Below are 25,000 nucleotides of genomic sequence, written 5' to 3'. Positions count from 1 at the left end.
CTTTTCTATTACAATTGGAATGAGAAGGGCTGAATTTGGTATGTCGCCCTTATGGTCCTGATAATAGCACTCATTAGAATTTTAATGTACTTGTGTGAATAGTTAGTTTCATGTCGTTTAATGCAATTTTCATAGTTTCAGTAGAGAAGCTGTTTAATTATGGAAATGTATCTAAGATTCAGATGTACTAGAGTGGATAGTGACTGCCTTAATGAAAAGAGGCTGTACATCAGTTCCACCATAAATTAACACATCCTTCAACCCATTCTTGATAAACCATTCTATTATCTTATCATGGCTTTTAAACACTAACAACAAGCCTTGCTCAGTGTCCAGGGGAAAGATCACTGCTCCCTCCCTAAGATGTCTAACTTTTAAATGTATTACATACGTAATTACTAAAGATACATCATTATCTTCTAAAAGACTTGTTTTGTATATTTATATAATTGACAAAATGACAAAGAGGATACATGAAGCTTGAGTTTTAAGTATTTTATTGTCTCTCCTTTTCAGGGATACAGGAGTATCACAGTAACATTAATATAACTAGCTAGGGACTAGCTAGTGCTGAGATCAACAAGCCAAGCTTAGTTAAAAACAGCTGCAGGTGAAAACTGTAAGCAATCATTTTAATAATAATATTCTTCCACTTTAGTTAGTATTTTGTAATAATTCATTGGTAGTGGTTCTTTTATATCGACTTCTTGGTACCTTCACCACAGGAACATTTTTTGGCTGTGTTTTTTCTCTGTTAGTTTTTAGATCTTCGGTCATTCTACACATTTTCAATGGTAAACTATTAGCATCACATTTGACCACTGGATGGGGTCAGTAAAATTTCTTGTATGCATACATTAAGAAAATTATTTAAAAAAAACTAATTTTAAGTATATCAGTTAAACTACAAATGCATGTTTGGTAACAGGCTACATATTACAATGTAAACCATGCTATTTTCAATGTATTAAACTTTTTTAACATTCACACGTGGTGTTTAGTATAGTTTCTTTTTTGACAAGATAAACTATAAACGGTGTGTTTTTGGCAGGGAGAGATAATGAAAGAATTATGACTCAATACAAGGCTTGTCCAAGGGCTCATCTAACACGCTTCATTTCAGCTAATAAACTAATGGATCAGTGTAACAAATTTACCTCCAAGTATTTACTTGATTTAAATTTGGTAATGAGTCAATTTAGTTTCAATACATCCAGGCTTCAATGGGAGCTAATGCATCTAAACGCATTTCTAGTACACTACAAAATGGTGAAGGAGTGTTAAGCAGCATGGTGGCACCGATATTATTAGTTGTTGTGGATTCCAAAATAGAGCAATCTAGGCAGTGATTTGAGGAACCTTGCTTCATTTGGTATGTGTTCTAAGTGTTTTGCTAAAACTTTGTGTTATGAGATTTGTTTGAGATAATGCTAATGCTAGCAGACCATATTTACTATGTGTAAATTCATTAAAAATTATCTGTTTGCAGATTGACTTTTTTGCTTATGTGTGAACTGCTGGTACAAAATCTACTTCAAGGAAGAACCTGCGAAGCAAGGTGTGATATCTCAGAGAGAAAGTGCGAAGCGAGAGTGCAGTTGAAAAAAGAGGTATTTAATAACTCAAGATAGCGAACAAAAGAAATAGCAACTTCAGAAAACAACAGTGAAAAACCGTGGAAAAGGCTCTCGGCACAGGCTGGTGTTGCTAGTGCAGAAGAAAATGGGAAGCACTGGAAACGTGTTTCTCTGGGCTAAAATATTAAGGATATTAACAAGGGACATGTGTGCATAGTTTGGGGACATAAACAGAGGGACTAAGAATGTAGGAGGGGTTGTGAGTGTGACTGATGTATGCATGAGGATGTGGACATGTCCTGCTGGCTGGATGCCGGCCAGGCTATGACACAAGGAAGGAGTGAAAGGGACATTGTCCCAGTGGCCTTCTCTTCATTGCCTTTCACAACTTCACCTCTTCAGGATTCTTCATTTACATTTACATTTACGGCATTTAGCAGACGCTCTTATCCAGAGCAACCTATAAAAGCGCTTTGTCATTTACTCATAGACTATATCCTAGTACAGTACAGTAGGTACAGTAGGTTCTTCACAACTAAAAGAGTCTGGTTTGATTTTTCTTTCTCATGTTTTGTTAATGTTTTTGGAGTTTTGAGTGAGGCATCTGGCCTATCTGCCCTTTTATGTGTGTTGGCGGTTTGAAAGAATGTTTGTATTGTGTGTGTAGAATGTGGCATTTATCTAATATGCATTTCATGTTCAATGTTTCATCATTTCAATAACATTAGAATTAAAAAAAAAAAAAGGTGCACAAACTTTGTATTGCTCATATTTTGGTTCACTCACAGTATAGGTCAAGATATTCTTATTCCCTGTGTTTTAAATCTAGCAGGAAAGGGGTCCTGCTTGGTGGCCTTTAAGATGGCATCAGGGATTCCCCTGATGCAAAGTAGACAAGGACATGTTAACGTAACGGCCCGAGTGCCGCAAGGCGAGGAGCAGGATGCACAGGCTCTCTTGACGTAGACAGACAATTATTATACATACACGAAGGACGAACATATCGACATACACAAAAAAACAGGTAGGTGAACATGGACAACAGTTTACAAACATACCACACAATACTACCATGACATGAACATAGCCAAATATGAACAAAGACCAACAACTCTACACTCTCCTGCAATGGTTTAAATACATACAGACATAAGACACAGAAGCAGGCAGTACCACGTGACCAGTGGGACTGGGAGCAGTCTGTGACAGTTAAAAACAGTACTGAAGCACAAGCACAACTTCAGCTTCTTGAACGCTCTTTGTCATGTCATCAATTATCAAAAAAACTACGAAAACCCTTTTGCATATTTTCAGACAAAATACTTGTACAAATTAATTGAAATATGAATGAAATATTCCCACCATGATCAGCAATCTATCACATTACACAAGTTCTCTTTGCATCAGTTAATTATCTATAAATAAATGACACATCTAATAAATCAACACAATACATGAGCTTTACTGGTAAACCTTTTAGTTTGTAAGCATTCTTAGTGTTTTTCATGCTTACAGTGAGACCCTTATCTTCACAGGGTTTAAATGAGCAGACAATGATTTAGGTATGTACTATAAACTAGGTTTTGGTCCAGTTTTTTTTTTTTTTTGGTATGACATTTTCACAGTGGTATGCCTGAAAACATCCCTTAACCAAGATACTGATACTACTGATTCTGTAACAATGGCATAGTTAACCACTAAAAATGCATAACTATTACATTCTAGGACACTGGAAATTGAATCCAAAATGCTACCCAGAGTGACAGGAGACAGGGACCTGTTCATGATGTGACTACTAAGACAACCGCTGGCTCACAGCTAAAGGGTTAAGGCCAATCTCAAGTCCCAGGATTTCTTTCATTAGCACCAATACATCACCATGCGTCACATGCCTTTAACATATAAAAGCCACAATTTTCCACTATTCCCATATATGTCAGTTCCACAGAAATTTCATTCTGTAAGGCTTTGTTCGCTGGTCTCCATATGTCTACAAATAGCATCTCATGATTTTCTGCTGCTCCGTCTAACCAATCAGCACACTCTTTTCATTTTTAAGTGACTTTGTTAATATTGTTAATGTTAGCAGTAGCACATGGTTCTGAAGGTAAGTAAGGAGTAAAGGACCCTCATCCAAAGAAGGATAACCAATAGTCTGTAAGATGTCTCGTTCTCTCCCTCTCTCTGACATACACACACACACAAAATGACAACACAATGTCACTAAAAGTGTTTTTAATGGCTGGTTAATGTGCCAGTCCTCATCCTTTCACTCCTTGTGTACCAGCAGACCTGTTTTCAGGGCTTCCATGTGTGCAATACTGGCACATGCAAGCGCAACACATAATTTGGTGGGGAAGTGAGTGTGTGGATGGAGCACACTAATGTCTCACATTCAGACTCAGTGCACCAGAACAGAACCTGAGTCATGTTTTTTTTTTCTTCTTTTTTTTTAATTGCATTGCTAGGTTAATTATGTACACTAAATGTGTCTAAAGTCATTTGTTTACTTGACACTCAAAATCCTTTAACAAATGCACAAGAAGTCACCGATTTTTTTTTATTTTAAAAATACTACAAAACTAACATTTGATTTTAAGGCTTAAAGGATTTCAGGAGCTTTAAGAAAGTAAATCCAGATGCACTGTGCTGAAATATAAGGACTATGAAGAAAGTAAATCACTTAGCAATAAAGCTGTGGACACTACTCGTTTGATTCAAAATATCATCACGCAAACTAACACAAGAACACAAGCGCTTTATTATATACAGCCATTCTGAGATATCAGGAAAGGGTCCACAGACAGCTAAGCCTATACAGATAATTACAAAGGCAAGACACTATGGCGCGTTCACCACACCAATCACGTGTGAAATAGATTCAAACCGCTTCTTTAGGAATAACAGAGGAATGCTCCCACTGTGTTCAAGGGAGATACATGACAGCCACTTGTTGTGGGACTTCACAATGTTCACTGATTCACTCATGGCGATCAATAAGGCTTTGTGTAGCATTATATAGTGACTCAGGCCTGGCCCAAAGGTGACTGCACCATACAGGTGAGGGCTAACCCCAACTATCGCTCACATAGCCATCTGAAGCCAGTGCTGGCATGTGGCCAAAGGACACATTAAGGATTCCACTCAGGGAACTGCTGCCGAGGAGGCTGCCTGTCATGTGGAACAACATACTACTCTGTACCTACAGTGTACTCATTATTACTGTGCCCAAATCCATATAATTTCAATTGAAAATACTGCAATGCGATCATTCATTGGCTCGTAAGTCTTTAGAAAGACACTACAGAGCAGAACTAAATGCCATCTTGTCGGTAGGTCGATAATTTTATGCCATAGAAAGCCTGCTATGCTCTATTGCTCTCTTACTCTTTATTTCTCACACACAGAGAAAAATGTATTCCTGCCTTTTTTGGAATGCAGATGGAGACAGTGCCCTAACCTTCTCCTCCTGACAAACCAATGCATCACTAAGATTGATCCTATCCTGGATGAAGGTATATAACGAGCTCCCGTCCCTCAATTGTGCAATGGCCTGCTCCAAAGTAATGTGCTTGGGACCTGCCAAGGAAAAAAACAGGGGGCAGGGGAAGGGAATGGTTCTGTTCTGCTAACTAACTAAGGCCACATACACCATGTAAATGAAAATCCCTGGGAAGCTAAATGCGTCCATCTGCAGGGGTATAAGTGTTTGTGTACCTGTGCACACACAGGTACATGTCTTGTATCCAGCTGTGTAAGGGTCAGTGTATCCAGCTGTGTAAGGGTCAGTATGTCCAAAACGTGTCCGGGCTGTGAATTAATTCGCTGCCCAGCCTCAGGGAAAACGCAGCTATAATGAAGGTGCTGAGTAAGAACGGTTGAACAGGGAGGAGATAATGGAGGAAGAGCACAAGGCAAAGGGAGTCAGAAGAGACACATCTTGTGTCCAAAACGTGAATAAATTTCACACGGTGCCACGTTTGACAAAACACACAGGACTTTCAGAATGGGGGAGCACCTTTTGCCAGTCATTTTTCTTTTCCTTACTCTCGGGCCCCAATCCCCAAGTAATGAGAGGCACTAGTTAGAGACCCTCATTAGGAGTCGTCTCTTCAGGGCCCATTAGGTCCACACGCAGTGAAACGAGGATTCAGCTCGTCAGACTCCGCGCTTCATTAGTTCGCCACCCTGGTTGGCGCACGTGATTAGATGATGGCGGGATGCAACGTCGCCCAACAACACGTGCCGTGTGTAAGCGGAGTTGACAACTAACCCCCTGCAAACACCCTGCGGCTTGTAAGAGCAAACACTCTCATACCTACATAACATATTAATGGGCTGGTTGTTTGATTGCATGGCCAAAAGAAAATCTTCAGTAATAAATTTCCTCATTATGAATTTCATCCATATATTTTGTCTGAGAGGCTGAGAGAAATAGATGGTATTAAATAAAATGCAGTAATTCCTAATACAAAAAACCCATATAGTTCTATATGGAGTATGTTTTATACCTCTTGTGCCCACTCCGAACAGCTAAAAGTCAGAGCTAATGGCTTTCTCTCTAGCAGTGAATAACTTAATCCTGTTGTGCCTCCCCTTAAGCTTCACTTTAAAGGGCGTTTCTTTCCCCTGCTGAGCACAGAGAGTGGTGCTTCCTTTTGAAGGGCACTGGGAGCAACATGGTTCTTTTTTTTCCACCCCACGCCTCGTTCTGTTTTTATGTCTCTCTCTGGTTTCAATCAGGCCCTGTCTGATTGCTCTGGGATTACCAGGCTTCGACAGGGGCCCTGACGCCATTAACGTCCTCACAAATAAAACACTTTTATATCCTCCAGTAAGTAACTTGTAAACTGCACACAATACCAAAGGAGATATCCCATGCATGCACACATGCATGCATACATACAGGCAGACACGCAGACACCTGATGCATCAACCACAGAACCATATAGTTAGATAGACAAATGTGTTCAACTTTCAACAGGTACAAGAAAACCTTATAGTTCTCTACTTTTGTCTACATCTGTCTCTATCTGTATATGAATTTGTGAAAAACCTTATGCTGAATATATAAGCATGTAGATTGCCTGCAATCCCATATAAACAGAAAGAATAGAGCTCTGTGTCTGTGTGTGTGTGTGTGTGTGTGTGTGTGTGTGTGTGTGTGTGTGTGCGCGCGCATGTGTGTGCACATGTGTGTGCGTGTGTGTGTGTGTGTCAAGAGTGACAAATTAGCTTGGGGTTGCTGGAGAAACACAATGGAGCAGGTGAGGATAGTGTAAGACAAATATCGTCAAATAGCAAATGACTATGTATAACATTTCCATGCACGCATACATACTCACGCATGCTCATGCGCTAGATAAACTTGGCAAGTGTTTCATCAACCCGGGCACGGTCTCTGCACTTCCTCTGCTGTGAGCACAATTTATCACCTGCAGAAACGTGTGCTAACCCCTCCCCCAATTAAGAAGAAAAATGTCATGACAATGGAGAAACGTACTGGGAGTGCAGCTATAGAAGCAGCATCACTGTCCGCCACACCTGAGAGCAGGGAGATGTGTGGTCGGTTCTTCTGTTTCTAAGACCGGGCCTATATAAGGACGAGTTGTCATGTGGAGGATCCCACATTCAGAATGTGTGAGCATGTGTCTCTCTCAAGTCCTGGGGCCTTCATTCTGATGGTGTAGGACAGCAGAGAAGGACGGCTTCAGGCATCACATCTGGGCTCCCAGTTTAAAGTGTGATCTCTTCCCATGACCAAGCCACCTGAAAGTCCCTCCCTCCATTTTGGATCGGTATGAATGACTAAGGTCAGAGGTCACATTTCCTGTGCCAGTCGTATTAAAACCACGGCTGAGCGGAGGCCTTGAAATAATAAAAGCTATTATTTTCTCTTAACACCAGTCTAGACAAGCGGGGAGAAGCCCTCCAGGGACAATTCCTGGGCACATTTTTACTCCAGAGTGGTGGTGTGCATGTGAGTGCGACAGAAAGAACAAGAGGGTGGACAGAGGGGGAGAGAGAGAGAGAGAGAGAGAGAGAGAGAGAGAGAGAGAGAGAGAGGCAAACAGACACAGAACGATCCATGGCCTGCTCGTGCCTCTTCTTTGCTGTGTTTTGCCAGTTTAATGTCCCTCTAAATGAGGTCTCTCTCTAGTGGGAGATCTTACTGCCGTGCTGATAGCAGGCTCACTGAGCTGGCCATTGGTCTGGTCCTGTAAGAAAGGCCATTGCCCTCTTCAGCACTGCCATTCCACCACAGACACACGATAAACCATTCCCGAGTTAATGCTAATAGGCAAAAAACAAACCGGCTCCATTTTAAGTAAACACAGACACACCCGTTAATGTATAGTGATGCTAGAGTCACACACTTTAATTTTGCAGAGCTCAAACATAGTACACAGTAACTTGCATTAAAATTACATCATCAGAGAAGAAAGGGAGAAATAGGGCTGAAGTTCAATGCAACACAGATGACAGGCGGAGTGGTCACCCAGAGGAACTGCCAACCACATCCAAAGACTGATTCAAGAGGATTAAAGGACGAAAGTGGTACACGTGTGTGTGTGTGTGTGTGTGTGTGTGTGTGTGTGTGTGTGTGTGTGTGTGAAAGAGAGAGAAAGAGGGGCATTGACAGAACACATTGCATCTCACTGAGGATCTCATCCTCCTTGTGTGTGTGACCCCTGTCAGATATCAAAGAGATTAGAGGCACTGAGCAACAGCCATAGAAACCACAAAGACATACATACATACATACATACATACATATACATACACACACACAAAAACCTTTCAGCAGCACCAAGAATCACTCGTGTGTAGCAAGCCAGCTGAAAACTGATTTAAATATACAAATATCTACTGCAGAGACAGAGAGAGAAAGAATTAACACAACCTGATTGTTTTTATTGTACCAGTGTAGACAAACGACTACTCTAATCACCACAACACGGGTTAAAATTCCATCCTAATTAAAAAGCACTGTGAATGTGAGAGACAAAGAAACAGACAGAAGTACAAAAATAGAGAAAGACAGAAAGAGAGAGAGCGAAGAGTGAGAGAGACAGTCTTATGGAAGGGTGGGGGGGGAGAAAAAAGACAGGGCAAAGAGAGGGAGCAGGGAACTGTTTGAGAGCAGAAGCAAGGCGAGCAGCAGGGAGGAGGTGGGTTGTGCAGTAGTCCGTAGAGGAGGAGCAGAGCTAGAGGGCAGAAGGGAGGGAGCGCTCTGATAGAGGAGCGATGCGCACACTCCTGCTCCTCCTAATCCGGTTACCGAACCGCACAGCACAGCACCTAACACAGCAAGCCGAGACACTTCAGACAGCGTGCCTCCGGCCCAGATTTGGCCTTGCCGTCACATACAGAACACGAGTGTGTGTGCGTGCGCGACCGCACATGCATAAAGACAGGGTTTGTCAAGGAGGCAGCTCGGAAGCCAGAGAGGAAGCACAAAAGCTTCCCGAAAATGCCAAAGCATGTAAGTGTGCTGCCATTTTACACCGCATTACACACATAATACAGCCAGGGGAGGTAGAGAGGAAATAGCAATTCTAAAGGATGCACACAGCATCCACACACTCTCTTCAGCATTCCAGCCACACATGCACGCATACACACACAGTCATACACACACACCTAAAACCATACACATGAAAACCCTCCAAACTGAAGTGCTATTCTACTTAATCTGTCATGGTTAAAGGTTTTACAAACAGACAGTGAAATAAGCCCTGGAGAAGTTATATTTTAAGAATATGATGACACAATGGCGAGGGCGAGAAATGGAGAGAGGGTGAGAAAGAGGTGTAAAGGATAAGGAAACAATGATGCCCATAACCAGATTCATTTGCTGCTTGAACTCCATACATCTCCAGATTGACAGTCTTTTTTAAATGCTGCAGCTTACATATATTAGCTGTGTGTATGTGTGTTTGTGTGTGTGTGTGTATGTGTGTGAGTTCCACTGGAGTTTTCTGCAGTTTGTGTAGTGGATGTGTGTACATACGACTAGATGTGAATGCTAAACTAAGCTAATTATGCACTTAGGCTTTTTTTAATGACGGAAATCTACAGCCTAAACACTAATGAGCTCACCCTAATGAAGGGACGTGTGTGTTGCCATAGTAACAGGCACCCCACTGTGTGGTGTGGGTCATCCTTTTGGGAACACACCCATCTACATCTCTGTTTGTGATGACAGATGCCCATAAGCCCCACCCTCCCAAGGTCCCACCTGAGTTTGACAGAAATCAAAATCTTACATCACAACTGTTCCATTTATCTAGCATGACATCAGTTATACCTATTAAAATGGTGCACTGAATTGAGCAACACCTTGATAACCACAGTCAACTCACTCAAAATGAGCCTTTCAGAAATTTCAGGATGAATCTCAATCCATTTTAGGAATCTCGTCACTCAGGTTGCTACTCATCCACTTCAACTCCTCCTCCAGGCCAGCCAAAGCCAGGTAATTTTCCTCATCCTCCTCGGAGTCAGAGTCTCCAAGACCAGCCTGCTCTACGCTCTGTACTTCCATGATTTCCAAGGCTGCGCGGGACAGGGGTCGGGAGGCAGGGTGTGGCTGCTGGACAGGACTTAGATGGCGTGAGACGGCCGAGCCTGGGGTGCTTGTGCCCGGGAGGCCTGGAGCTAAGGCACCTGGGGGAATGATGTGAGGTACACACACGGTAAGAAGAGGGATATAGGACAACATTAGGAAAGATAAAAGAGAGAAAAGAGAGTCTAACAGGAGTGGGAGAAGAGGAAGCAGAGAGAGAGGGAAACAGAGACAGAACCACAGGAAAATAAAGTAAATAAAGCAGGAGGTGAATGAGTGGCAGAAGGTTGAGGGGTGAACAGCATTTTTGCCCTGGTTGAGCCCCATCACATCTAATCAAACTGAGGCCCCAAACCCTCTGCACCCCCCGACCCACCCCTGACAAATATACCCCTCTGACCCCTCCACACACACACACACACACACACACACACACACACACACACACACACACACACACACACGCACACAGAGCACAAGGCCATGAGAGGCAGAGAGAGTTCTAAAGGTTGTGTGTGTGTGGGTGGGGCGTGTGTGTGCATGATCACGCTGAGGGCAGCTAGTGTCTCTGGAGGCTGAGCCAGCTCCACGTCTCCTACAGCAGTGTCTTGGTGTGAGATCTACTCAGCACACAGCAAGCAGTCTCCTTCTCCATTTCCCTGCCACTCTCCCCTTCCCACCAGGTGGACTGCTGGGATCTTTTTTCAGTGCTGAGGTGCCAAGCTGCTTTGTCATAGATCCTAGTTATAGTCCCAGTCCTATTCCTAGATTTACCTGGAAGTGTGCAATGTTCCCAACTGAACTACAGGCATGTGGGAGGTCCATTATGTCAGAGCTGAGACTGGGGCAGGTAATTACCTTAATTAAACATAATTTAATAATCTAATTAAAAAAGGGAGTTCCTGCCCCCCTTTGCATTAGCATTTGTGCATGTAGGAGTTAGTATAAAAGGACTGATTTGACCAGGGGTTAGGCAAATCATACATCATAGTTATGCTGTTAAACAGATGATTTTCTTGTTTTCTGCAAGCATTTTTCTCTGTCTTTGTATGTGTGAGAGTGTGTGCGTGTGAAAGAGAGCTCCTCTCAGTCTGCAACTTGCGATCATCCTGGCGAAGCCTTTCGCTGTGCCAGGGCGCTGGGCAGTACACTTAAGAGCATGCCTGCCTCTTTAATTACACCCTCGGCGCAAACCATACGAACAAGGTAAAGCTAAATTACACATGCACGACTCCCGCTTATGATTTACCTCCCGATGCATATGCTGGCCCGCTATTGAAGCCATCGCTGCCATGAGTAACGCCACGTCCGACAAGGAAGATGACGCAAAGCGTAAACAAAGTATTTAGCCTTGCCAAGGATATGCCAGTGGACAGGGCCTGCTATAAAATATTAACCACATTTTAGCCCTGTAAATCTGGATTAAGTCCCATGGAGTGTTTAGTGTGTCCACTAGGTAGGGGTTTGACAGGACGGATGGGACTTTTATTTACTAAGATGTCCAGGGAGGATTCAGTGCAGGGTAATTACTGCATTTTGGAGGGAGAGAAAGAAACTGGAGTGCAGTCTGGGATGCTGTTGGGAGGAGGCTGTTCCCACCTGATAGATTCTTCCTCCAGGGAGACGCAACACCATAGCTTGAGAAGACTGCATGCGGGGACCTGCTGATTAGCTGGCTGTTAATCACCGCGGTGACTAGCTCCTCCTCTGCATGCAGTAGGAGACTGCTAGCTGGCCTCCAGCTGCCCTGACCTACAGAGAGACAGACAAAGAGAGAATAGCAGGGGGAGAGAGGGAGAGAGAGAGAAAAAAAAGAGACAGACAGATTATATTAATAAAATATCTACAGTATGGATGAATGAAGCTTTGGCAAATTAAATGCATTGAATAGGTGTCACTATGATGAGTTTTTGTTAACTATTTCACACCCCCGAGTCACACTTAGTACACCCTAATTTGTTTCTACTGATTTTAGAAAGAAGAGGTCTGTAGTCAAACCCAACTTTAAGCAGTAAATCCACAGCAGTGAAAAGAGACAGATCACAGAAGATGTAGATGGGTGGGGGAAGGTGTGGAGAGGAAGGATGGAGAAGATGTAGGCAGACAGGCAGCAGACAAGGAGATGCACTCCCACTGGCAGCTCTGGGGTTAACACACGCATCTCCTCTCCCTGCCTTAAACGACTGCTATAATTAAGCCATTTTCCAGCTGGCTGGACACTGCCCTTGTCACTGGGCTCAGGGGAGCAAGAGATGTAGAGACAGACCAATAAAGCCCGTTAGATCACGGCACACCAGCGAATAAAGAAAAGAGGGCTTCGGGGGGAAAAAGAGGATGAGAGAAAAAAAAAAGTGACGAATAGAGGCACCAGGCGGACAAAAAAAGATTAGGAAAAAGACGGAAGTAAATGAGAATGGCTGGCAGGGAAATATCACTCCCCTGACCTTTCATCCCTTTCATTAGCGCTGAGCTCAATAATCGTCACAGCATTTGATACACACTGTCTAACAACGAGACCATTACAGTTCTGCTTGGCTCCATCTACACACAGAGTTACCACATGTTCTAATAGCGGCCATTTTCAAACACAGTTCTCTTTTTCTTGAGAAAGCTTAGTGTTTACACTCTGAGTAATGCTCTCTTAAGAGTAGCTCATTAAATGGTGGGAAACAAGAGGAAGGCACTCGGGGGAATAAATGGCAATATGGGAAAGGCCTAATTTGTGTATATCTATTATCTTGCGGTCCTTTTTATTGGACGATCCGTCTAAGCACAGGATAATTATGCAAGTGGAGGAGATGCTGATCTAAATGATGATGGCATTCATTATGGCACGCCTACCAGAGTGCACCACGACTGCTTCGTTCACAGCTTTGGAGACTCACTCTTTCGCGCAGCTACCAGCACTGTGGATGATCCCACACACCCCTCACACAAACTCATCTCAGAAGCATTTGGGCCCTTACAGCCAAACTGTGCAACAGTTTCTTCCATCACACTCCTCAACTTCCAGAGACTGACCCAAATTTTTAACAAGAATCCACCCTTCCTCCCAAGTGCAATTATATTATGCTGTATGTATACCCATACTATCTGGCTGAATGAAAATTAAACATAAATATGAATTCCAGAGGGTTGTGAAGAAGGTAAAGAGAAAATGTAAGGATAAACTATAATACAAAAAGATTTTGTTTAGGATTTTGATCTGAGTCACCCTGACCAGATTAATGATTTACTGTGTAGGTCTGATTTAGAAGCACCCAGTAAATGAACGTGTCAGTTCCTTCATCAAACCTCATTATTAAGGAATATTCACGTCAAATATCAGCTCTTGGAGCAGAACTGTAGGATCAGGAGCAGACCAGCTCTCTCCAGCTACTCGATTTACTCTCCTCTATTTCTTACATTTTTAATAAGTCTCTAAAAAAGTATGTTTCCATTGTGTTTTAAATCTGCCATCATAGTCACTGTTCCAACGAAGTCTAATGCAACATCTTTTAATGATTACAGGCATGCAGTGCTTACTTCTGTTAATATGAAAGTCCCTTGGCAAGGCAAGAAAAGACAAGTTTATTTATATAGCACATTTAAATGAAAGTGTGCTACAGTGATAGTTAAATAAAACTATCAGTGAAGTGATAGTTAAATAAAATATAAAAGTTGAATTTAAATTATAAAAATTTATAAAGGTATAAAGTGCATAAATTCATTTAAAGGCTAAGAGATAAGGCTGATTTGTGGTCATCTTTCAAGTGCTGGGATGGATCCGTCCAGTATGCTTATGGTGCTAACATGTATGAGGATGCTGCATCACCAGGTACATACAAATCTCATTAATAGATTACAGTTCTGCATTTATCACCTTCTAACCTCTCTGGCAAGCTTCACAGACTTGCTATCAAAAGTCCTTGTGCAATGGGACCTGTGACTTTTTTTATCAAATAGCAAGCAAGGCGTTAATATAAAGTGTGATTTCCACTCCTTGGATCCTTAGTACCCACTCATGTTCTGGTCACTCTCTCGAACTGTTTGCATCAGTGATTGTAAAGAAAACTCAGATTCAGTCAAAATGTACACATTGTGAGACCACGTTAGGGACCAGTCTCTGAAAAAGAGCATACACGGGTATGGTTGGAAGGGACCAGGGTGACTAATCTAAGCTTGAACACTGAAAAGCAAAATATCTGGCCATTGATTTCAAGAGAAGGAAAGTCAACCAACCACCTCTGGCCATTAAGGGCAAAGAATTGAAGAGGGTCAACTCTTAAGAGTCAATGCCACTTGAAACCAAAGTAAAATGTATTTATATAGCTTAGCACTTTTTATACCACATGTTGTCACAAAGGAGCTTTACAAATGTTTGGGTCCAGATCCCTAATGAGCAAGCCAGTAGTGGAAAGGAAATCTCACTGGGTGTATTAAGGAAGAACCTTGGGAGGACCAAGACTCAAGAGGGAACCAATCCTTGGGTTGACCCAGCTAATAGACAGTCAGTATTATCAGCAAGGACATCAGCAAGTCTCGTAAATGGTAGCAATATTGTTGTCTAATGATGGAAAGCTAATCAGTTGTTTTTCTTCCAAAGAAAGCAGTTCTGCTTAGGGATTTTATGATATGCTTTTATAGCAATTTTGTGGGAACTGTGTTGACCTTTTCACATCTGTCTGGTACAGCATTTGAGAGGGGAGTTAGAGAAATTGGTGTGTACAGACTCCAAAATCATTGCTGGCAAATGTTCATCTACTGCCTGTATCTAAATGAGTGGAATAAAAGGAATGTGTTAAAAATTGTATAGTGATAAGTTCTCCCCCAATCCTGGGACCCTGGAATAGTTCTTCCCCAACCATGTTTTAACTGCTTCCTTCCAGTAAAAGGTCACAAAGCATCTTATGCAGGACATCTGTTTCATAACTGCACTTACCCTTTTGCTGTCAAGACTACTAAATTTCACCTAGGCCTATCTGAAACAATGAATGTTAAGTGTACAAGTGTGATGTATGTTGACTTCTTGTCAGTCAAAGAATGACTGATATGGAAATAAAGTATGAAAACTGAAACTTGAAACTTGGTCCTCTGATGTGATAACTTGATGAATGCAGGGCCTTGCCTAATTGTCACATATGAAAACATATCCCATGGATAGCTGCTGTTTTACCTAATTTAAAGTTATTTTTATGGGTAAGTTATACATTTATTTATAAAATGTCTTATTTTATATTTATACTATTATTATGAGTCAGGTAAGAAAGTAATTGGACTTTGTGTAATTTTAAAATATATAATGTATTGGCTAATATTATCAGTCATCCGAATGTATAACTCCAAGTAATGTTGATGACAAAGGTTTCGGGCCCCGGGGCCACTCTGGGTTTCTTGAGGACAGTAAAGTGCTATAGCTAATTCACAAGCAGGATTGGGCTTTTTCCGACACAGGTGCTAAAACAATACCAGAATCTATAGTTTAGAAAAGGAAGATCGACGACAGTAAATAATGTCTTTTTTAAATCACATTTAAGATGTACTGGGTACTAATAGCAAACAATCAGATTTTGCTTTTGTCAGAGAAAGTGTGACGTTAACTACTAATGGCAACGTCACATCCAGTAATTCTTCTGTTACCTGTAGCATCCGTTTCGGAGCACCAGAGGAGAAATATTTCACTTGAGAACAATGGCATTTTAAGGAGGATTTCGGCGTAAAATCACAATTACACTTATCCCAGATCCAGTCGATCGGCCCAGACAATTTTGGAGTCCATATTGCTTCTTTAGAACAAAAGCTGCTAGCGAACTGCTAATGTTGCTAACAAACACTGGATATCAACAGCTACCCAAATGGTCTTCGGAAATAAGAAGGTTGAGAAGTTTGGGCATATGTACGAAGCTATCGGTTTGTTAGGTTAACTAGTTAACCTAGTTAACTTTTTAAGTTACAATGGCTGTTTTTGTTGCTGTTGACATCCAGTCCTACCTGGCAACATTAGATAATTTTGGTCTACATTAAAGAAGCAAAATTTGTATTCCAAACATGTCTTGGCCGATCGACTGTACCTGGGATACGTGAAAGTCACGTAAGTTGTATTTTTTGCCGACTTATCCTTTTAAGTGGCACTGAAATCTGTGTTCCGTAGATACCGATCATAGGAACCGGTGGTATAATGGTACAGAATTTCAGTACCCCAATTCATAACCAGCTTTCCAGCAACCTAATTCAAAACGATGTTTAATTGTTACTGTAACCGGCTGAGTTTGTGTGCTTGCGTAAAGTGGCACGCTGATCATGGGCTAAAACAGCTGAGTGACTTAATGAAAACAAAAAGGAGGGCACTCCATACGTCGGAGGGAAGATTTACGTCTTTCATACACTTTCCCTCTTGCGTGTGAGTGAACGGGTACTGTGGATATGAGTCGGTCCTTATGTCCTGTCCCAGAGATTCTCATAGCCACAGGGCTTTGTGCCAAAATAGACCTGTAGCCACGTAACACTTTCTTGATTGAGGACAGAAATAACCATGGCAGTAGAGAGGGAACACTCACTGTTCTATATAGTGAATGAGAATCAGGCCTGTAATTGCTCCATTGGGTTACAATTTCGATTTGATTTTGAACGCATGCTCATACAGAGACACACACGTCTACTTAATCACGACATAAGATGGGAACGCAGGTGCAGGTGGGTACAAGAACATTATCAACCATGAAGTACATTAAGAGGCCCCTTAGTAACACATCCTTTATTTCTATGGTAATACTGCCTACAGTGTTTCACTCCAGGTCTCGGGTGAACATAAACTGTCCCTCTTGACAGAGAATAGATGTCTTTCATTTTCTTTGCCACTTATTAAACAGCTCCACTCTGCGTGGAACAATATTGTCATAAATGGAACGTGACCTTTGGCAGAGTTGTGGCCCAGCAAAAGGTTACCTCGTAATTTCAGTCTTTTGCGACTTAAAATGATGCAATATTTTTGTTCTGTCTGGATGATTTCCTTATTCTGTTCATGTACATACCTCCTACCAAGGCCTCCAAGTGGGCAGGTCTCTGAGGAGGGGTGTGGGGTGAAGCCGGGCTTGGCTGCACTCGCCCAGTGTCCAGTCCCAGGGTGAGGAAGCCCTCCAGCCCCTGGTATTGCTCGGAAATGCTGGTCTCTCGCTGGGCTAGTGAGCTGAGAACCTGAAGTGGACAGAAAAGAGGGTGCTTCAGTATCACATACACACCAAAACTGCCAAATGATTCAAAGCAAAAGGGCCAATGTTATTTCGAACAGTTACAATATTTAAACCTACTATAAGCAATTTTTTTAAAGCACACGAACTAAATTGCCCTCATATCTTAATAGCTATCAATGAAATGGCTGCTCTGAGAAGCAAGGTTTTTGTAACTGTCCCTGCCTCTGTAAAAAGCAACTAAACATTTCAACACAGTTCAACTATCAATCAACCAAAAAAGTACTCTTGGTGGCAATCCTGCTTGTCCATCGGTTATTGTTCACATGTAAATGGGTAGGCTAAGTGCTAAACGCTGCTTTGATGGCACATCTTCGAAGGGAGGGGCTTTGGAGAAAGGTATGGATGGAGGGGAAGGCACTGAAGGAAGGGGACGGGCTCTTTCACTGTCCATGTCAGGTAGAACTGAGCCAGAACTGTAACATCGATTTCAGCTGCTTTAACATGCGCTTAGTGTAATGAATGTATGAGGAAAGCAGCTATGAATAGTGGAAGAGAACAAAGAGGTAAAAATCTGTGCTAAGCAATATACAGTGAATGTATATACAAAAGGAAAATACAGCAACTTGATTTTTTTTGGGGGGGGGGGGGGTGTAAAGGTTTGAAATGAAATGAGTAATATTCCCTTTCTGATTGTTACCAGACTGCTGTCTTTTTTATATGAAATTGGATTAACTATAAAGGCAGGATAGTTATTAATCATGAACACCCTGAAGAACATGATTTTTGATAGCCAGACAAAAGAGTTGAGATAAGGCTGATCTCTGATCAGACATTTAATTTCAGGTGTTTAATAAAATTTCTCATCCTCCCTTCTGTCTCTCCCTGTTGCTGTCTCCACTCTCAAGAACCATTAAACCACAGTCATCCCTTTATGACTGCTTCCTCTTCCTGGAGCTCATGAGCTCAGTTATATTAAGGTTATAGTAAGGGAGAGCAATGCTTTCGCACACACTGCACAGTGGGATCCTCGCAAATAAGTGATGTTTGTGATCAGGCCGCTATTAACGAAATACACGCAGTGATAAATGCAGCACAGTCCACGGCTGCTAGTGCATGTTTTGTCTGTGTGAGCACCTCAGGAGATGTAATCTCTCTGTCAGAAGACTTGAGGGCCAGGCTAATCCACAGGGCAGTGTTTACTCTTCTGGAGCAGGTGCCATACATCCTCATGAAAAGCTACTAACTCGCTGAGGAGTTAAATGAGCTGTGTTGATCCAGAGATGATACTAAGCTGTGCAGTGGTATGGCCCTCCGGGACGGAGGTCAGACAGTGGGACATGGCTGCTGTAAGGGCTTTGCTCACCAGGGACGGTTCCGTAAAAAGGCCCGATGGCGGAGTTGCCTGCCCTGCATGCAGGAAGTCCTGAGAGGGGAGAGGGTCATCTCCACCAGGAGAAGGAGAGCGCTGGAGAGGTGAAGAGCTGCTCTTCTTCTCCTCCCTCTCATCCTCTTCTTGCTCCTCCCGCTCTCTGTGACCTGCACATCTCTTTATCTCTTCATCAGAGGAGTCTTCATCTATGGGAATCATGTCTGCGCAATCACTTGATCTGTCGGAATCTGGCCAAAGCAACAGCGAGAAAGAAATATTTGAAAAGAATTCAGAGAAGGAAAAGTCAGGAGAAGGGTCTCTGAGAGGATTCAGACATGTGCTTTATCTAACAGATCACAGCAAGCTACAGAAACAACATCAAGCATTCCCTGTTTCTCTCCAAGTCTTTGTGCTTTCTTTCTCTCTCTCTCTCTCTCTCTCTCTCTCTCTCTCTCTCTCTCTCTCTCTCTGTCTCTCTCCTCTCCTATGCAGTCTCACTTTCTCTCTCTTTCTGACTCTGCTTAATGCATTAATAGCGTCTATAATGCACAGCTTGGTGTCAATGCCATTCTGCTTGTCAGCATATAAAGCTCAAAGCTCCTGCTGTGGATCAGCAGTGGCATGGTTCTGATTCTTAGTTGAATTGTGTGCGTGCGCATGTGTGCACGTGCGTGTTCGTGCGTGCGTGTATGTGTGTGTGAGTGAGTAAATGTGTACATGCGTGCATGCACGTATGATTCTGTCTCTTAGGACACTAGATTTCCTGCTGCACCCTGCGTGTGTGTCTGGGTGTGTGTATGTATCTGTATTTCTCTATTGTTATTCTCTGATTTAGATTGTGAGAGCCCTAGGGATGCTGGTGATTAGGTTCCTGCCCTTTCCAGAGCTGGTCTTCAATGCGTAATTACCTTCCTGCCTGGCCTAACACTATGCCAAGGATTTACTTAAAACTCTAATCGATAGCTAAAGAAGAAAGCCTTTATTGCTCTGTCTAAATTGACTTTGGCAGGAGAGCGGGGACAGTCCAGAGAGGCAATCACTGCCGAGGACACCGAGCAGCTTCAGGAAGAAAACACAAAAACATGGCGAGGGTTAGTCTGCAGCCCCCGCCACAGACAGGCAATTAGCACTGCTCTTCGTCAACCAAAACGACAAGCTCTCCTCTTGGTAATGTTGTTGTTTTCACCTGGGTCTCTAAGCACACTGACCCGACAGGCTCATCAGGGGAGAGAGTTCAGATCCTTGAGGTGGGAGGAATAGGGGAGGCGTCCCATGCAGGTCTGTCGACCTTGCGGAGTTTGCAGATGGATGTGGGCAGCCTGACGAGGAGCACAGGGAGTCCCTGCTCTCTGGGGAGCAGGAGGACAGCAGTGTGTCTGCAGGTACAGGAAACTTGACTGAAGCCGGCTGGGATCCAGGCCTGATGGACCGGTTCTGGTGCTGTGAAGGGCAGTGAGCTGGGCTTGGGCACGGGGTGGGAGAGGGGAAAGGTGACCCAGGGATGGCTGCTCTGTTAGACAGAGGGGTCTGTGAGGAGCGCACGCTAAGGTTTTGGACAGGTACCGTGGAGACGCGCTGGGGTGACGTGACGAGCGGTGGACGGAGGGGAGGGGGAGGAAGAGAGGAGCACCAGTCCTGAGTGACTGGACAGCTTGGGCTCCCCCCGCCGCTCCGGGAGAGCGCGGGAGAGGAGGAGAGTGCGGACTCTGTACATTTCAAACTGGGATTTGACGCGGGAGATCGTCTTGATGTGTGTGGCTGGGCTAAGTCACTGAGCCTTGGCGGCTGCACCTGCCATGCAGCACTTGATGAGCGAGCGCTTAGCTGTGCTGAGCTGGATGACCCAACAGAGGGACCCTCGGACTCTGGAGCCTGAAGCTTCTGGGATGTGACTAATGGTAAGAGCTGCTCATATGGTGGTGGCTGGCCGGCCAGCTCTGCTGTCACTTCAGTGGGCACTGCAGGGCTGCTGGGTGAAGAATGCAGTGACTCCTCTGGCCACAGAACCTCCTTTTCTTCCTGGCTTCTGGAAAATGTAAATAAGTTCCCTCTTCCTTGAACTGGTCTTTGGGGAGGAAAAACAAACAAAACACAGAACTGACATCTCACATTCCAGAATGGTATTAAAAGATGATCAAAAACAGATTTTGCTCTTTATAAACACCATTGTCAATATGCCACTGTACTGGCATAAAACCTTGAAGAACCAAACCTGTTGCCTATTCCATTACACTAAGCATTTGTGCCTCAAAATGAGACATGTGGGGCAACTGTTATGGTTGTTTTCTCCATCAAGTTTCTTTCCTACTCGTAGCCCGCCTTACTTTTTCTTATCATCCCTCTGCTGGACTCCAGCAGTACCGTTTACCAGCGTGTCTCCAGCATCCTGCAAGAATTAGACAACCAAGAGGAAAACGGCTTGTGAGACGAGATTAAAAGGGGGCGGTTCATATGTCCACCGCGGGCCCAGCCACGGCTACCTAGCAGATAACTGGATATCTGGATGTCTCATGCCTACAGGTGATTGGTACGGCAGGCGCAGAGAGAAGGGGGTGGCCCAGAGCCGAGGATTACCTGGTCTATCTTCATGATACTTAGGCCCACGACGGAAGTGTCACCTGATCCCTCTCCTCTTGCCGGGCCGGGGACGGCAAACAGGGAGGCGCAGTAGCGCCGCTGGTCCAGTTCCTCATCTGCAACATACAGGTACGCGAGAGGCACATGGAGATTATTCTGACAGGTGGTAACCCGTGGAGAAATGTTTCAATATATCAAAGTGCAAAGCAAGAAAAGAGAGAGAGAGAGAGAGAGAGAGAGAGAGAGAGAGAGAGAGAGAGAGAAAAATAATTTAAAACATTTAAAACTGCATTTTTAGAGATGGCAAAAAATGAATTGGTGGCAAAAATGTAATATGACACATTTTAAAGGTATGAGTCGGTCTGCTTTGCTCCTGCACATATATGTGTTTTATCATAAAGGCACAGTGATGATCTAAAGCTGCTAGCAAGCGGCTCAAGGACAGTAGAGCATGTAATGGGGGATGCAAATCTAAAGTACACTCACAAAGTATGTTCTTCCGAATGAAGACTAATAAATGAGTTTCCTTTTGAAATATTTGAACAGTTACATAAAATCCATACTTTCATGTCCTCCGACAGACAAGCGTCCATGGTTATCAGGGAATAGCCTGAAGAGGCAAATGGCTGAAAGCAATTAACTTGTACGGTTCTGTCCAAATGTCATGTGCAAAACACATGTTTTATTCATGAGCTCAGGGTAGCCTGCACACTGGGAGAAGCGGGAGCTCCACTGCCAGGCATCCATTTGTCTTCTCAGGGGTCTGTGCGCTCAAACCAGGATGGGTGGTCGGCTGGAGGGAGAGCATGAGTCGAAAACCTGGGCCCGCGCGCGTGACTAAAAGCGACGCTGCATGAGAGGCCAGCCTTGGGTGATCTGGATTGGTGGAAAAGGACTCAGAGATTCTGAAAGGGTGCCAGGACGACTCAGGGGGCATAGGTGGAGAGAGGTGCCTGGTGTTGGGGTGTTTGGATGGTGCTTGAGCCAGAGTAAGGCCCCCACCCCACCCCCCCACCCCCACTTTGACAGCTCTCTCTCCTCACGTCCAGAACCCCGGGCCGCTGAGCTTTCCCGGCTGTTGGAGGCCTCCACCGGCCCGTCAGGCTCTCTGTGGTGCAATAAGAGCCCTGTGATTAACCTTCAGTAGTGGAGTGTGATGGATTGGCACTGCCTGCTACAGGAGTTCCACTCTCCCGAACCTGGAGAGAGTGAAAAACTAACTTTCTTGGAGTGTGTGCCGGTGTGTGTGTGCGCGTGCTCCCATGCACGTGTCGATCCATTTTGTGAGGCTGTCAAGTAGTGATGGTGTCTAATATATGATTCCCTTTACTGACTCAAATGCTGTTTGTGGCTAAAATAAACCATGAGTATATGGCTATTTCTTCATCATTGCAATTATGTGTGTGTCCATGCGTGTGTGTATGTGCATGCGCGTGTGAGTGCTTGCGCGTGCGTGCGTCTTATGAAACATTACAAACCTGTTAGTTCATGGCTCTCTACAGGGGGCTGCGAGGCTGAGTGTGGGAGAGGCCCCTTCAGGGAGCTTGGTGCTGACAGCAACTGGTAGGACCGGCTCTGCCTTCTGAAGGATAGAGAGAGCAAACAGCAGAGCCCATGGTGCAAGAGTCAGAACCCGGTCGCAAAATTCCATCTACGCATTTCCACCCATTATGACTGCACACCATTTCCATCGGGTGCATTAAGGTGTTGAGGTCAGGTCTGGCAGCAAATTAAACCACGTTTATAATGAGGATGGAATGCAGTGTTTTCTAAACCCAGTCCTGGGGACACTGACTCGGCCCATTCGGTATGCTTTCTCTTTTCACTGCTGTGCTCAACCCCAACTAGCTAATGAAGGGCTTGACCGTTAGCTAATGGCTTGATTCAGATTCAGCAAAATACCATCATTGACTTGGTCTGGGATATGCTGATTTTTTGCAGAGCAGAGGCTCAGAGTTTTAGAGTCCTGAATCAGTGTTAAGCATCCTGAGGCGGAATATTGGAGAGCAGTGTGTTAGTCATGATTTAGTAGCTCCTATAAATCCTCCCATCAGCCTTAAACAACATACAAGTACCAGGAAGAAAAAAAAATGCATTATTTATTCATTTTTCTTTCTCTGTTCCAAGCCTCTGTCTCTCATTTTCATGCTTTTTTCCCCTCAAGCTAACTCTTTCTAGTCCACACACACGAACACATACATCCAGTGCTCTGTTCACCCTGTTCCTCTGCAGACAATTATACTGAAATAATGGCAATTAAATGGCTTTACAACTGAGACCCTCTGAAGCCTTTTGAATAGGTGACCCAAAAACCATGGCAACAATCTAGCACTTATGCAATGGTGACAGGGCTCAACAAGCTTAGCAGGTTTGCCATGAGGGAGAAGCAGTTTATATGATTTTTGCTACACTATATTAAAGAGAGAGACGCTAACCCGAGAGACGCTAATGTTAACCCCAAGCATACTGACCAGAATTCTTAAACAAGCCCAGTATTCTTCTGCAAATGCCAGAACAGACCCAACACTCACCAACATTTACTAGTCAATGCTAACTAACTCTACCTCTAACACATACCAAAAAAAACCAATACAATGGGTTGTTATTCCCAACATTAACATCCACTGAACCGGGCATGGCCCGTACTCCACACTGCCGCACTGCTCATCTCGGGTCTGTCTCCATAGCGCTGGAGTTGGCCATAGTGCGCTGCCTTTATCTACAAATCAGGTCTGACCAGAAAGCAGCCAATCAGTCACTGTTCAATTACAAACCAGTGATTACAGAATCTAAGACCAGAAATTGGATTCAAGGTCTGGAGTCGAAGCTCGCTGATATTGAGCACAGTGAGTGAGCGAACCATTCCAAACACAGCATTAGTATTTTATATGAGAATGTGGGTTTGGTGTTGGCAGGGGGTGCTGGGGGTGGCTGGGTTGTTGTGTCCTGGGTTTCAGAGGAAACCAAACCACGGCAGCAAGCCCTCACCAATGGATCATTTCTTGCAGCCAAAAACAGTTCTGTCTGCAATGGAACGCACTTGATCTCTTGTGAATATGACGCCGGCCAATCTCTCCCACACCAGCGAGAGCTGTCACTGGCTAAGATAATCACATCCCACTTTGTATTCCGATGTCCGCTCACCACATTCAGCATGGAATTAATCGAATCGCAAATGTTTGTGTATATGGATGTTACTGGTGACATAGCAGGTAAATTGGGCTCTTACGGGATTCACTGGGGAAAGGAGCAAAATAACGTAAAGCCTGCTGACTTTAAATTAGGAATCGTTAAGCCATTAATTGATCTCACATAAAACTTAATTGAGGCCCAGGAGGCTAAGTGAGCCTATTTAGCATCTCCTTCTATATGGTGGTGGGTCTATAGGTTGGGAGGAGGCGTGCTCACCTGCGGTGCTGCTTCAAGAGCAGCCTCTCCATGTAGCTCAGGCCATGCTCCCTGAACTCGATATGGATGGGCTGCTGAGACCTCCCTTCTGCCTGGGTGCCCATCGCCTCAACCTCTAATGGAGTGGGGGGGGGGGGAATGTGTGTGGGGGACGGAGGGGATGTTGGAGATAATGAGTGAGGGGGTGAAGGTGAAGGTGAGTGAGTGATAGAATGGGAGTGTGAAAAATAGGGGCGGAGGTGTTGGATTTGGGAGCATGAGAGGGAGGGAGGTGGAGAGAGGGAGAACATATGGAGAGTAATTAGGTTAATAATGTGTATAAAAGGTCTTC

General features: G+C 43.9%; 1 protein-coding gene across 3 annotated transcripts in view; it reads right to left on the bottom strand.

Annotated features, from left to right (window-relative positions):
- The window catches only part of zbbx (zinc finger, B-box domain containing), a 38,435-nt gene that overhangs the window by 1,204 nt on the left and 12,231 nt on the right, over window positions 1–25,000 (bottom strand). For 2 of the 3 annotated variants that reach the window (XM_027026799.2, XM_035524912.1), the window contains exons 10-18: window positions 24,670–24,784; window positions 22,740–22,843; window positions 21,259–21,377; window positions 21,009–21,070; window positions 19,893–20,749; window positions 18,679–18,932; window positions 17,157–17,319; window positions 11,746–11,898; window positions 9,826–10,247 (exon numbers count right to left, since the gene is read on the bottom strand). In XM_027026799.2, the coding sequence (XP_026882600.2) occupies window positions 9,979–10,247; window positions 11,746–11,898; window positions 17,157–17,319; window positions 18,679–18,932; window positions 19,893–20,749; window positions 21,009–21,070; window positions 21,259–21,377; window positions 22,740–22,843; window positions 24,670–24,784 (2,096 nt within the window). In that variant the 3' untranslated portion in view covers window positions 9,826–9,978. Of the gene's footprint in view, window positions 1–9,825; window positions 10,248–11,745; window positions 11,899–17,156; window positions 17,320–18,678; window positions 18,933–19,892; window positions 20,750–21,008; window positions 21,071–21,258; window positions 21,378–22,739; window positions 22,844–24,669; window positions 24,785–25,000 lie in introns of those variants that run through there. The other variant, XM_035524913.1, reaches the window with a different exon arrangement.

This window comes from Electrophorus electricus, chromosome 4, assembly GCF_013358815.1.
Source record: "Electrophorus electricus isolate fEleEle1 chromosome 4, fEleEle1.pri, whole genome shotgun sequence".
Classification (NCBI taxonomy): Eukaryota; Metazoa; Chordata; class Actinopteri; order Gymnotiformes; family Gymnotidae; genus Electrophorus; species Electrophorus electricus.
This window is presented reverse-complemented; position numbering and strand designations above follow the sequence as displayed.